The sequence below is a fragment of the Dendrobates tinctorius genome, unplaced genomic scaffold, assembly GCF_039654945.1.
Source record: "Dendrobates tinctorius isolate UK_male_01 unplaced genomic scaffold, ASM3965494v1 ptg000008l, whole genome shotgun sequence".
In the NCBI taxonomy this organism is placed as follows: Eukaryota; Metazoa; Chordata; class Amphibia; order Anura; family Dendrobatidae; genus Dendrobates; species Dendrobates tinctorius.
The window spans coordinates 52456131-52471594 of record NW_027361676.1 but is presented as its reverse complement, the minus strand read 5'-3'; the positions used below and the strand labels follow the sequence as shown (position 1 = coordinate 52471594).

General features: G+C 44.2%; 1 protein-coding gene across 3 annotated transcripts in view; it reads right to left on the bottom strand.

Moving 5' to 3' along the window:
• The window catches only part of CEP44 (centrosomal protein 44), a 36096-nt gene extending 20951 nt beyond the window's left edge, over positions 1 to 15145 (bottom strand). Inside the window, exons 1-4 of one of the 3 annotated variants that reach the window (XM_073577576.1) lie at positions 15079 to 15145; positions 13077 to 13196; positions 7944 to 8091; positions 7507 to 7653 (exon numbers count right to left, since the gene is read on the bottom strand). In XM_073577576.1, the coding sequence (XP_073433677.1) occupies positions 7507 to 7653; positions 7944 to 8091; positions 13077 to 13165 (384 nt within the window). In that variant the 5' untranslated portion in view covers positions 13166 to 13196; positions 15079 to 15145. Of the gene's footprint in view, positions 1 to 7506; positions 7654 to 7943; positions 8092 to 13076; positions 13197 to 14753; positions 14930 to 14975 lie in introns of those variants that run through there. The other 2 variants (XM_073577570.1, XM_073577575.1) reach the window with 2 other exon arrangements.
• Between the last annotated feature and the right edge of the window lie 319 nt (positions 15146 to 15464).

The window sequence follows — 15464 nt, the reverse complement described above, 5'->3', positions numbered from 1 at the left end:
AACCATGTTGTTTCTGACACAGGTACAAGTAAGTCCGGTTTTATTTTGGTTGACATTTTCGCTCCCCCTACAGGATATTAAATTACTTCGTACATCTACGCTATAGAATTAGCCGTGGTGGAAATTAATAGTTTCCCAAGATTTCTAATAAGCAGCAGACAAAGTGTTATAAAAGGACAGATCTGAAGTCAAAAGAACTGGAGCCAGGAACAGCCCTGGATAAATAATCTCCTGCCCTGTAGATGCAATTTGCGGGCCGGGGAATGACAGAACAGATTAGGTGAAGAATGTATAGGAAAACCAAGAGCCAAGTTTACTATGAAAACAACATAAAAGGAAAACAAATAAAAACAAATACTTGTACTATTGCCATTATTTCACTATGGAAGTCCCCTCCTGCTCTGCGCAATACATTCCCATAATATGGCAGGGTTAATGGGAAAATTGGAAACACATGGACTTCTGAAAACAAAATTACATTTCCTAGGCCACAAACAATTTCATCAGCATCTAATGGACTCCAGAGAACAGGACAACGAAAATGCAAATCCTCAATGAGGAGGTTTCCAATGGTTAGCTCAAAGCTGGCAAAAATCATATTGTAAAATATAAAAGGAAATAATATAACGTTTTATTAAAAGTTTGCTTTAATAAAGTAATCTAGCCTAACTCATCGCCCCCGGGTCCAGTGCAGGGTCCCTGTCACTGCATCTCCATTGACGGCACTGAACGCCGCGAGCTCCGTTACTTACATCTACTATCAGAGCCGTCGAGGTCAGCAGTTGACAGCACTGCAGACTAGAACAGGCTTTAGGAGCAGCAAAGGAGAGTTAGTTTTGGACCTGGGGAGGGGGAGTGAAGCAGAGTTTATTAATAAATACACACAAAACGGTCACTGAGGGACAGGGTTTCATTATTATTTTTTAAACAGAAAACCCCTTTAAAAGATATTAGGCAGAGATGAGCAGATCGCAGAACCCCAGTCCACGGTGCAGGTCAGTGTTCTTTCTCTGGCCATAGATAAAGCACTAGACAGTTTCAAAGACAAACGGACATAAGTCTCACCAAAATATTAAGGAGTATAAAGCAATAGGTGAAAATATAAAAAATAACTTTTAATCAATCATTTAAAAGTACCAATCGGTGTGTCACCCTGTGAAAATAAAAAAGCAGCATACATCTGCTTATCAGGCATATAGGTCTATACTTAAAAAAGAAAAGAACGGCCTAGCCTGAATAAGGGATATAGATGGTCACCCAAAGAATTCTCTATATGGGTGTACAGAAAACATCTATGGGTTTAGAACAGTTGAGAACACTTTCCCATGAATGCCATGACCCTTTTGCAATATATATATATATATATATATATATATATATATATATATATATATATATATACACATATACACACACACACACATAGAAAAATGCAAATTTTCGGCCAAAAGGCCACAAAGGACCAAAAATTGACAGTCAGGTGAGAATAATAAAAGAGGAACAATTTCACCCCATGGATAGATGGATCAGGAGTCCGGAAGAATCCTCTATTCAGTCCAACTGGAGGATGCAGTAAGGGAAGACAATACCCTGTCACATCCCTAACACCTAAATTAGGCTCAAACCCAGACTCCTGCCCTAACAAGGGCAGTCCACAGCTGACCCTAACAACACATGCCCTGCACTTTCCCTAAGGCGGTGTCCCGACGCGTTTCATCCAAGTACAATCATCTGGGGACTAAACTTGTAAAGTGCCATGGTGCTGATAATAGGAGAAAAACTTCCACTCCCTATGCTGTCCAAGGGAAGTGGAGGAATGAGGGCATATTTATAAACGACCTCAAAGGTAATCACATCTTAATTGGTAACATCTGTCAAACAATTACCTCTTATATCGCGTCCATGAATCCCTTGCGGGCACCATTGCGCATGCCGTTTCCGTTTGTGGAACGCACGCCGAAGGGAGGACCTGCATTGCTCCGCCACTTCCGGCACTAGACGCAATCCACGCCTCACTACGGCGCATGCGCGCCCGAGAATGACAGACGGCCCCGGTACAGAGGATCCAACAGCGCATGTGCGCCCAAAAAACAACTATATTCCGGTCCACAATAGCGGCGCAGAGTGTTAAACAAATATAAACATAGATGATCATGTGTCCGGCGACAAAATCCCCCATAAACAAGCGGCCGATTCTCGATCCGCTACCTCCAGTGTGGGGCGGACAAAACTCCATTAACTTCATTAATTTCCCTTTTAAATTCTTTTCCAATGAGCCCCAATTCCTGACTCCATGCTACACATTTACAACATTGATTCACCAATAAGGCAAGGAAAGACTAGACTGTGAAATCTATAGACCGATTGCCCTTCTCAATTCAGAAGGTAAAATATTTACAAAAACTTTAGCAATATGTCTGAATCCCTTTTAGACAAGGTGGCGACAACAACACTAGAAGGGCAGTCACTCATAGAAATAGTCAAAAAGTCTGGAGAGCCTACTCTCCTCTCGAGTTTGGATTCCGAGATGGCGTTTGCTTGCCTTGGTTGCCTTTTATGCTTAAAGCCCTTGGGACATATGGCATAAAGAGCCCTTTTTTTTTTTTTTAAAGGTTGTTGAAGGATTATACTCTAGTCCCTCAGCTACGATACATCTTTCTCATAGCTCTTCTAAACCAATTTAGATTAAAAACGGCACCAGACAGGGTTGCCCACTTTCTCCCTACTTTTCGTCCTTTGCATTGAGCCTTTGGCTGCTGCTATCAGAGCATCACCAGATATTAGGGAAGACCGGGTTATCCCTTTTTGCCGATGATATCCTCACAACACTCTCAACCTTATACATTGCTTCAAAAAATGTGGCCAATTATCAGGGTATAAAACAAATACAACTAAAGCCGAATCCCTCCCAATTAACATAAGCGACTCCCACGTAGATCACCTCCAGAGTAAAGGCCCCGTCACACATAGCGATCTCGCTAGCGAGAGCGCTGCTGAGTCACAAGTTTTGTGACGCAACAGCGATCTCACCAGCGAGATCGCTGTGTGTGACACTGACCAGTGACCGGCCCCCCTGCCGGGTATCGCTGATCGTCCTCGAATAGCCAGGACATTTTTTTGATTGCTGGTCAGCACGCATCGCTGTGTGACAGGCGGGAAACCAGCGATCAGCGTACTGGTAACTAAGGTAAACACAGTTTCTAAGCACCGGGCGGTGCTCAGAAACCCGATGTGTACCTTAGTTACCAGCTCCCTGCATCAGCGCTCTGGTAACTAAGTACACAGCGACGCCACGCGCTCGGCGTCGCTGGTGCTGATCGCTGGTGAAGCTGTCTGTTTGACAGCTCACCAGCGATCATGTAGCGACTCACCAGCGATCCTGGCAAGTTGGTATCTTTGTCGGGATTGCTGGTGAGTCGCTATGTGTGACGGGGCCCTAACATTAAAGACCACTGGGGCACCAGCTCGTTCAAATACCTAGGAATCAATCTCACAACCTCGTACTCCACTCAATACAAGAGCAATTTGCACTATATAAAGAAATGCGATCATCACTGGCTAAATGGAAATCACTCCCTCTCTCACTATTTGGACGCATATCAGCAATAAACGTTACTATTCTCCCAATACTTTTCTAATATTTTGAGACTTTACCCATATCGGTCCCACTCAGATATACGTGCTTTTCAAGCAGTCATTTTAACTCTGGAATGGGGCTTACAATCCTAATTCAACAGACCTATTAGGTCCAATAACACACACTAGAAATATATGGAGGATCTGTTCTAAAAAAAAAAAAAAAATCCAATCTGGCGTCATCGGAAGAGCGGAGTCCGTCTTTTTCCATCCGAATTTCCCAGGAAGTCTAAGGCCTGTTTCACACATCCGTTTGTGTCCATCAGTCAAAATCCGCCGTTTTGCAAAAAAAACAGATCTGCCATTTTTCTTGGCGGATCAGTTTTTTTTCCCATTGAGTTGAATTACCGGCGGATCTTGACGGATGGCCATCCGTTGGATCCGTTTTTTTGCGGATCCGCCAAAATGTTGACGTCCGCCGACATGCCCGAATTGACCATGCAACGTTTTTTCGGGCGGCCGGATCCGCACTTCTCACTGCGCATGCCCGGAAGACTTCACTCAGCCGCAAATTTAACCCCAAACTGTGTTCTGGCGTATGAAAAACTCTCTCCCCCCCCCCAGGCAGCGGTTCATTTAAAATTCTTCCTTTGACGGATCCGTTAAAATAACGGTCCGGTGCCAACCGTTGTGGTCAGTTCAGGGATGGATCCGTTATCCGCCATTTTAGCGGATTTTGACTGACCAAAAAAAACTGATGTGTGAAACAGGCCTAAGTTACTCAATGACGGGGGTATGGACTCAGTCTGGTTTGTTTAAACTTCGCTGACATAATCAACTATAAAACTCAAATTCAACATTCTAATGATGAGCTGAAAACAAAATTCTCCCTCCATTCGCTTTCATTATTCCAATAAATTAGGATCAGGCACTTTGCCTCATCATTATTCCATGGTCTTCAGGCCTCCATTCCTACCTCCTTCGAGAGACTATGCGAGAATAGTTCAACAAGAGGTTTAATATCTAGTATTTACAATATTCTACAGACTCCAGACAGATTCCTTAACTAGACACTCTACTATGCTCAAATGGGAGGAATATCTGGGCTGGGTAAGCCACAGACAGTGGAAGAGTGGAGAAATGTTTGGGCCAGAGCGGCTAAGACTGCAGCTTGCAGTTCATACAAAGAAAATCATAACAAAATTCTTCATTTTTGGTACCACTCACCTGAATTTTTAAATGGACCCATCTATTCCACTCCTTTACTGGAGGTGCACCCTATCTAGAGGTTCTATTTTTTGGGACTGCCTTTGATTAAACTGTTCTGGGTGAAAGTCCAACTCCTCACTAAGCATGTTTTCAGAGCAGATGTCCCTCTAGATCCTCAGCTCTACTATTATCTATTATTATGAGAGATACTGTTTGTTCATTCGTGAGCTGTTACATAAACATTTCCAAGTATATAAAGTGTAACAGAGTAATAGTGGTTGACAACCTGTAAATGATAGTGAAAAATGTAAAATGGCTGGTTTTTTTTTCTTATTACAAACCCACAGTATTATTGTGAAGAATATTGGAGATATAATTTCATGCCAATCATTTGTATCCTATTTGACCTGGGATTATAAAACCTCCTTTCCTTTGTCCAGCAGGAAGTACAATATTCTCAAAGCCTAAAAAGCTGGTACATAGCTCAGCAGGGAGTCAAGTCTCAAAAGGCTGTGCATGACAGATCTCACACTTTGAGCCAGCTCAGAGCAGGACAAAGGTATACTTGCAATACAGAGTCATGGTGAAGCTACAAAAAATGTTTTAGAAACAAAATTCCATAAGAAATTACGGAGATACTCTACATCCTAGCCATACGCTGTGTACATTTTTGAGATCTCTGGAATGGGCTAAACACCTCCCAGGGTCTCAATCTGTTCAAACACCCCAGAGAGAGGAGATTCGTAGAATGGCTAGTAGGAACCAGATAGCAAAGATGTGTTTAGTCCCAACGCGTAGCAGGGGCCTGGTCGGATCCAATGGTGCCATAACTGCCTCTCTAGAACCATGCATTAAAGAGTTATGACTCATCTTAGGTTTTGGGGGTTTTAGCTGCTAGAGGCAAGGGGAGGGTATTCGGGTTCAGCCCAGAGGGCAGTGACCCAAAGAGAATAAAGGCTAGTATAAGGCCATGTGGTCTCTCTCAGTTATTCATGTAGTCCACTTCACAAGGGGGAGTCACATCGAGTAATGCGCTGTGAAGGAGCTAGGAGCCAGCTGGCAGCCGCCCATGCCCACTGTGGCTCAGTGCACACATGGTCGAACATCAACCCGGTAATTGACATGATCCATCTGCTTATATCTTTTGGTCTACCACTACTGAATTTGCATATCTGATCATTGTATATGTGTAACCATCACGCATATAGTGTATTGTCTAGTGTGCACTTATGGTAATTAAATATGATTTAACCTTGAGCTGTTCTTTTATCTCAGTCTATGAATCCACACATCAGTTTCTCTGCTTAACTTTCCATGCTACAGGGGCTGGTTTCTGGCCAAATATAATTCTGTTAACGGACTGGGCTTATATCTAACGAGGAACTGGTGGCTTTCCTACCATTCTGAACAGGCACTGTTTCACTGGTGATAGTGAAAGAACCCTCTCAGCCTGTCAGGCTTGCAAGCAAGTGTGGTGCCACGTCTGTGAATGCGTTTGCCACATCCTCTTACTTCCTTAGCCTCCCTGGGGCCGTATGGACAGGTGGTGTCTGTGTAAAACTGTACCAAGTTGACCTTACGTGTCCCTAGGGGGTGTGGAAAGTCACATTGGTCTAAGTGAGGAGACCGCATTATGTGATCCGATTGATGTAATAGGGATGTCATGCGGGGTTGTGAGTAAAGCACTGTTTGATATTTTCTATGTCACTGAGCCTATGGGCTTATATGAGAAATGTGACCATTGCTTTAAAGGGAATCTGTCACCTCTTTTTTGAGATATCATATAATATCATTCATTTGTGTGTCACATAAGGATTCTCTTAGTACTTTTGCTTCCCCGACCCCGCACCTTTCATGCATAAATGCCATTTTTATATCGGTTCAGATGTATGTAAACTGTCACGGTCCGGTACAGTGGGCGGGGCTTATTCACCTGCTCCCCCCTCCCTGTCTTGCTGTACACAAGAAGAAATGTGTAGCGCAAGACAGGGAGGGGGGGGGGGGGGAGCAGGTGAATAAGCCCCGCCCAGCAGACCAGACAGCGGCAGTTTACATACATCTGAACCGATATAAAAAAGGTATTTATGCATGAAAGGTGCGGGGTCAGGGGGAAGAAAAAGTACTAAGAGAATCCTTATGTGACACACAATTGAATGATATCATTATATGATATCTCAAAAAAGGGGTGACAGATTCCATTTAAAGCAGCTTAACAGCTGGAACACACCTGGTGGTGTCCACTATCTGGTCCTGTCTTGACCATGGCTTTGGAGTCCGAGCCCATTTTGGTGGAGTCAGAGTTGGTGTCATGGAAATTGAGGAGTCGGAGGTTTGGCTTACCGACTCCTCAGCCCTGGTCTTGACACACAGGAAATAAGTGGAAATGCCAGCAATCACTGGCTGAGCAGTCCCCTCTGTTAGATCAGGTAACAGATCTGCTTTAAAGTTCAATTAAAAATGCTTATATATATATATATAAAAAAAAAAAATTAAACTTTCTTTAAAGGGGCAGACGGTAGTGACGTTGAGCAGATGCTGTTTCCAACGGTGAATGCTGCATCTGTCTTGAAAGGGTCCTGCGGTGCGCCACTAGTCAGTGCCGAAATGGCCAAGCATGCGACCTCCCTCCACCAATTATCAGAGTTCCAAAAATTGCCAAGCACTACAACTAAGCAGCATGGGCAGACTTCATACGTAAACGTAGGCCAATCACCTGCGTACCTTGCTGTGATTCACAATTTCTTTGTGTTTCTTAACTACGCAGTCAATGATATCACATACGACCTGTATCCTCCGCTCAGGGAATCCGAACTGGAGAAACTGCTGCTTTGTTAACACAGGCTTGTAATGGAAGACATCTCGGAGAACCTGCAACAACGGATCAGAATGGCCATCACTTACATACAGAAAGCTCAGGAACAGAAAGTCCAGCACTAACTGGAAAAAAGCTGATGTGGAAGAGCAGTATAAGGTTTGTGTATTTTACATGGAGGACTACAGCATTTAACGAGGAATTGTTCAATTAATAAACAACCTCTTAAGCCAGCCCGTGGATTATTAGATGGCTAGGGGTTCCGAATGGATCCCTCTTACCACTGCTTAGCGCGACAAGCCCATCAAATAGTCGTTTCACTGTTGATAAGCAGAAGAACATTTACCTTGTATACGGCATCAATAAATCTCAGGTCACTCTTTGCAGCAAGCTCAACGTCTTGTGACACTAATATCTCGGCAATGTACGCTGAATAACCAGTGAAGGTGTAGCTGATGATTGGCAGCGATGCTGCGGGGTCTCCTTTCACCAACCTTTAGTGACAAAAAGAATTAAACTATTAAAACATCCCCTCAATTTATTAGTCAAGAGTCCAAACAGTGCACACAACGCTACTCAAATATTTCCAGGGGTCGCATTAGTTTAGGAAGAAGTAGATGATTTTTTCCATCTCCTTCAACCCCTTTAAAGAGGGCCTGTCAACCAGGGCTGTGGAGTCGGAGTCGTGGAATCGGAGTTAGTTTTGGTTGGAGTCGGAGTCGGTAGAAATGTACCGACTCCAGCTTTAAAAAAAATGTATTAATATTTCATAATTGAACTTTCATATGAATTTTATAAATGTTACTCAAATATATATGTTCTATCAAACTATGAACAACAGTGATAAGCAGTTCTGCTGGAGATAGAGACATTTCTTACTTCTTGTGTGTCACTGTTCTCCACTGCCCTTATCTAATCTTATACTTGGTTAACCTCATGCTGCCCCAACCCCCCTACTTACAATGTATGAAGCTGAAAGTGAAAATGTGTTGCAAATTCTTAGTAGTAAAGCTCCTCCTCTAGACTAGATCATACTAGGTGTGCGTCTTCCAAGCATCTCACAGCTGCCTGCTACTCAGAAGAGGAAGTCTGTAAGAAGTATTATCCTTTCAACAAACTTTGCGTCAGTTAACTGTGAGTACATGAGGAATAGTTACAGTATTACTGACCACTATATCAGTTGTACGACCTGGAAATAATTTTGTACAATTGTTTTTTGGAAAACCAATTGTCATTTGGATTGTGAATGCAGAATTAAAAACCTGAGAATGTCAAAGAAGCATCACATTAAATCAGCTGTATTTGAACATTTCACCATCACTCAAGATAGAAAACATTATGTCTGTCAGTGTATGACAAATGATCCAGACGAAAACAAATGCTGTGAAGCTAAGATGAGTGCATATTCAAGCAAAGATAAAAATGCTCCTACCAGAGCTTCTAATCTAAAGAGACATTTACAGCGCTTTCATCCAGAAGTACTGAAAGCAGTGGATGAGAAAGACTGCATCCAAACCAATGAACCAGTGCCCAGCTCTTCCAGCCAAACAAAGGAGCAGAGAACTTTGCAGCCATCAGTTGCAAGATATTTTGTCAGTGACAAAGTTACTGTGACAATGACAGTAGATACATTTAAAAAACAGATCATAGAGCTTGTTGTAAAGGATAGTGTGCCTATTTCATTATTTTCACGACCAGCTTTTATGTGTCTGAATGGGGAAATGGCCCGTAAGCTTGGTGTTTCTCTGGAGAGAGAGAGTATTAGAAAATTAGTAATCGAAGAAGCTTTTAAACAAAAGTAAGAACTTAAAAAAACTCTCAAGGGACGCTTTCTGTCTCTTAAAATGGATGCCTGCACACGTCACAGAGTGAACTATTTTGCCATCAATGTCCGATTTGTTTGTGACAAAAATGAAATAGTTACCAAGACATTGGCAGTAAAAGACACCAAAGCTCATCACACCAGTGAGTTTCTCCAGGTCTTGGTGGAAAAGGTTCTGCAAGACTATGAACTTAAAAAAGAGCAAGTTCTTTCTGTCGTAACTGACAATGCTTCAAATATGATAAGTACTATTAAGCTAATGAATGAGAGTAATGATGGTGTCCAGCAGCTAGAAGAACATTCTGGGTCCACAGACACAGAAATGTTTGAAATAGAGGAACACAGTATTGTAACTGAGGAGCAAACTGAAGTTGCTTCAGATGAACAGCAACATGATAGTTTAGATGATCTTGTTGAAACTGTGTCAATATGTTCTTTCATTCATCACATGCGCTGTGTTGTGCATACGCTACAGCTGGCTATAAGAGACAGTCTGCAAGAAGGACATGCTGCTGCACTGATTGGCAAGGTGAGAAAATTGGCTACTGTTGCCAGAACCCCTAAAGTTGACTCAATTTTGAAGAGACGTGCTGGAAAAGGGGCAATTATTGATCAAGCCACACGATGGGGCAGTACTTACTTAATGATTCAGCGCTTGGTTGAACTGAAAACCTTTCTTGTAGACATGGCTAACCCTCAACTGACGCTAAATGAAAGTCAGTGGAATCAGGTGACTGAGCTGGAAAAATTGCTAGAGCACCCATTTACAGTGACTAAAAAATTACAAGCAGAGGACTTAACTCCAGGTATTTTCTTAAAGGAGTGGAAGAACCTGATGTTTCGCCTGTCCCAAAGAGGAGGGTTAATTGCAAGTGGCATTGCTACATCAATGAAACGGAGAGAGGAGCTACTATTACAAAATAACATTCTTTTGGCAGCTGTTTATGTAGACCCAATGCATCAGATTCTTCTAGATGATCAACAGCTAAGTAAAGGAAAAGAAGCTCTGTTTGAAATAGCAGTAAGGATGAAAGGGTTGCAGAACAGTCAGGAGGAACAAGAAGAATTTGGTCGTACTGCCACATCTTCACCCTCATCATCAACTGATGAAGAATTTAATTTCGAAAAATATTTGGATCACAAGGACCGTGCAAAGCGTTCCCGCATAGAAGAGTCATCCCCATCAAGGAACACAGCCAGTACATTTCAGCAGAATTTTTCATGTGCACTAAAAGAAATTGAGAAATTTGACCGTTCATCAAAAATAACAGTGCAACAAGCGATTCCTCTGTATCCTGACATTGTCAGAGATGTTGCCCGAGTGGTTACTGCTTTGCCACCAACACAAGTTAGTGTAGAGAGGTTGTTCTCTGCTCTCAAAATAATTAGATCAGATTTGAGGGCATCCATGAAGGAGGATCTGACAGAGGCAATACTTTTTCTGAGGACAAATTTATAGATTTCTTCTTATTAACTGCATAAAAGTGTTTATTGCATATTTACTTACAGTTTAGAAAAGTTTATAAAAGTTATTTGCTATATTCTAATTGTATTCTAATAAATGTAGTTTTTGCTCTAAGTGGTCTGATTACTTATATGATGGTGAGAAACTGAATAAGCACGATGTTTAATATTTTACAACAGTAAATTTGTTGTTATGAATTGGCCATTTATGAAGGAGTCTGAGTCGGAGCCGGAGTCGGAGCCTGATAAAATCCAGGAGTCGGAGTCGCAACTGTGGCTTACCGACTCCACAGCCCTGCTGTCAACACGACTTTGTAATGGAAAGTAAAGACATGGCTGTAATGGCGCTTTCGGTGAATAAATTCGCTTTGTGGTTCTTTAATCACATGTTATCTGCTAATTAGATTTTGATGCACAGGGGCCAGACTGTGCACCGAGTCTGCGACTCGCCGGCCCCTCCGCCTGCGCCCAGTCTGCGACTCGCCGGCCCCTCCGCCTGCGCCCAGTCTGCGACTCGCCGGCCCCTCCGCCTGCGCCCAGTCTGCGACTCGCCGGCCCCTCCGCCTGCGCCCAGTCTGTTAATGACAGGTCACTGTTGAGATTTCAACTAGAGGGTGTCAGTCATTACAGACACAGCAGCTTTACATAACAAAATCGTGCTGACAGGTTCGCTTTTAGAACATCTTGTTGTGTCTCAGGAGAACTATACACCATAGTCATACAATCCCTGTTTAGCAGTCCTACCGCAGCATTAGTGGCAGTGCCCCAATCTGAATCCCCGAAAAACTGGATGGGCCGTTGATTTTAGTGAAGCAGATGGAATAACTTTCTGCTGTCTGACCTACTTGTCGACAGCATCCATCTGTTTGAGGAGAAAAGAAAACTAAAAATCAACCACGTTTTATGCCCGGACACTGCCGAAAAGGAGGTCAGACAATTCACAAAGTGACTCCATCTGACTCATTACAGGAAATGGCCCCAGGTGTTAGCGATGCACCCGAATTCCATTTTTAAGGACTTCAAAACGTAAGCCTCGACGGAGCCACTGACATGAGCCCAAAACAGTTATGTGAACTACAGGTTCTCCTCCTGCATGATCTTGTACATCCGTCCTGACAGATGACAGATTTAATAGTCTCAAGTTGACCTCTGATGGAGGGGTCTGTGGCCAGATCGGTCCATTAACCACCTCCAATTAAGAGACATGGAAAAGCGGTTTACAATTGAAGGAGACTGATAAACGGTCAGATGCTCCTCCACCAGTGGCCATGTAGAGAACAGAAGTGCTTTGCACTCGGTGAGGATGGCCGTACTAATAACTACTTATAATAAGAGCCATAAAATCATGTCCCCAACACATCTGTTAAAATCAAGATAGAGGTCACCCCCTTTAGGGATCCCCTTAAAGGAACCCTATTAATGACATCATAAAAAGTTTTTCTTTGGGGCACGTTAAGAGTACCACTGTCTTTATGTCTCTAAACCCAAACAAGAAGTACAGGGATCGGTAAAGTGTTTGGACAGCGTTGGATCAGGCACATAGGGGGATGAATCAGGGACGTAGGGGGATGAATCAGGGACGTAGGGGGATGAATCAGTACTTATTTTACATTTCTTTTATATTCTTAAGTAAGGACAACCCCAATAAAGACTTAATCAGAGCAACACTGTGTTTCAGCATATCTATAAGTGTGCTTTAATATAATGCACTCATCAATCCCACGCATAGTAAATAAAAGTTGGCGAACCCACTGACCAAGTATTCACAGAGTCCTCCTAAACCTTTCCTGACAGAAGATGAGAGAAGAATAAGGTAATTAAATTCACACCACGCAATTTGCAGGCTTCCAGGCACATTCCGACTAGATCAGTCCGGCCTCATTATAAGTACACTTATAATGAGCAAGACCGCGCACGTCTAGTTGGCACGTGACCACATATATGCAAATGATACACTTGTGCTCACTTGACCGCCTGCAGCACTGGAGAATCCTCACAACACGTGTGATGTGAGGATTCACGAGTCTGCAGTCACACAGAGATTGCGCACTTGTACAATAAAGTCAGAAAACCCCTTACGCTTTTCTCACAAACCCATACCATTCTGGTCAGCTTCTCCTTCCTTATACCAGGCTGCCTACAGATCAGACTTCACATAACACATGACCAGCCAACTTTAATTACTCCTCTTACCCCGAGTAGTCGACATCTCTGGGATAACTCAGTGACCTCAGCTTCTGCTCCAGCTTTCGGAGAACTCCTTTCACATCCCCGGTCGTCATGTTATCCTAATACAGCAACTGAGAAACCGTCCTGGAAAAACAAGTGGATCGTTAAAAGAAAACGTGATACCAAATCTCCGCATGTAGGATGTGCTGGGGGCTTGATCTCCATCCCACCGTACTCATGGACTCGGGCAGCAGAGCATGTCTGATCATTCAAGAGGGCAAAGTGACTTCTATACACAAATACTGGTATTGATGAATATCTGGGGACCACCACGGTCACACCCTGCCAATCAGAAAGACACCAGGGCCGCTAATCCTCTGCTGTCAGCTGGATCCCAGGGGAATGTAACGTGGCACAGGACAGTAGCAGTGGTACCCATCCCTTACGCCCCAGCGCGGTACATGATAGTGGAGGTCCTGGCTGGGTGCGTGGATTGGTGCTCTCAGGGCGCTACGCCTGTGCAGGCCTCATATAACCAATGTCGCTGGTGTGCCAGGACCAGGTGTTGGACAGTTCAATGAGCGAGACCAGCTGAATGGGAACATGGTAGAGAACGTATACAGGAGACAGCGGGCACACAGTCTAATGAACGGTTCCTTTACAACTCAAAGCATTTCCCACACACAGATTCCTTCCTTTGTGTCTCCATTGTTCTCTTTTCACGCTCTGCTTGTCCTGTCCCCACTGGTTCTCACCACAATCCAGCTCGGTAGTAATCTGGTTTAGCAAGAGTCCTTCACTTGCCCGGCAGTTCTGCGTCTTCTCTCCCGTCGGGTGCATGTATGGACAGTACTTAATGTTCTCTTTTACTGACACTCGAACTCCCGTCTGCAACTTTCTACTCAACTCACGTACTCAGTCCTGTCAATGCCCATTACCTTCTATTATTATTGATATAGCACCATTGATTCCATGGTGCTGTACATGAGAAGGGGTTACATACAAATGTCCTTCTAGCGTTATAAGCTCAGGGTCTCGTAGCTAGGTGTCCTCATCCAGGAGCAGTCTCTAGTAGATCACTCTGTCTCTTAGTTACTTCTGCTCCAGATCTCGCTATCACTTTTCCTTCGGTCTCCTCACTTTAGGGACACCCCAGAATGTGGCACTGCTCACAATGAGCCTGAGGTCCTCATTCTATGCACGCCATCTGACTAACACAGGAAATTGTCACTTTCCTTTCAACTTAGCATCTCCCACTCTGGGCTAGTCCCGAATATTAACTAACTGTCCCTATGGTCAAACTACACAGACTATCAATATTACTAATACCTTAACATCAAACTTGTTTCAAGAGGGAAGATTGGGCAGTATATGCAACAATGGGGGGCTGCTACCCTGACCCCCAAAAAACTGGAGAGGTGGAGGTTAATACGTAAGCAATTACATAGAAGGGTTGACCCCTGGGTACGCTCACACTGCTAAAAAAAAGTCACCAAAGGGGCAGACATAGCATTGGTGAGACCCGAGTGACCGTGCAGGGTCCAAGAGATAAAGGGGCTCATCTCCTCCTCCAGTGAACTGTGCATTATAGGGCTATGGGGCTGTTCGGCACAGGGGCCTCTCCACCAGTGGGCGAATATAACCACCGCTCTCCCACCTGATTACTGTGCCCCAGCTGCTGCAGAACATCATCATACACACCTTATAAGAAGTAATCATGAACAGCCACCTCCTCAATCAGAGGTTCTGCAGCAGCTAAAGTGGCTATTATAAACAACCGCATTAATAACGTGACGTGCTGGATCACTGACGTCCCCTGTGGTCACTAGAGAGGGTGTGCACTGCCGACCTCCCCGCCACCTGCAGCACGGATTACAGGACGTGAGCGATCATGACCCCCGGTGTGCAGCCCTCCGCCCTCACCTGCACGGCTTCCGTACAGCGCAGCTCGTATACGGCGATCTGCTCCCGAAGTAACGCAGCTGCTGCACCCAATAAGCCCCGGCGTCTACAAACATCCTCTCACCCAATTAGCGACCTCCTGTATTCCACAAATGACGCTTCGGCTTACATGTAACTTCGGAGATGTGACGTAAAAAGAGGGTTTGTGATTGGTGTAGAGTTCCAGGGCGGAGCTTGTGCATTTTTGACGGTTAGGCGCCGGTTGGTGATGTGTGGAAAGCGGCAATTAAAACGAGCAGTAGTGGTATATGGTGACGGGGAGCACCGGTATTAGTGTATGGGGAGGGGAAGTGGCTGTGTGGTACTGGTGTAAAGTGATGGGAAGCAGCGGCACTCTTTGGTGACGGGGGAGCAGAGCAACAGTACCGCAATATGGTGAGGGGGAGCGGTGGTGCTGGGGTGTGGAGATGGGGTGCAGGGCAGCGGTACTGGGGTATGGAGATGGGGTGC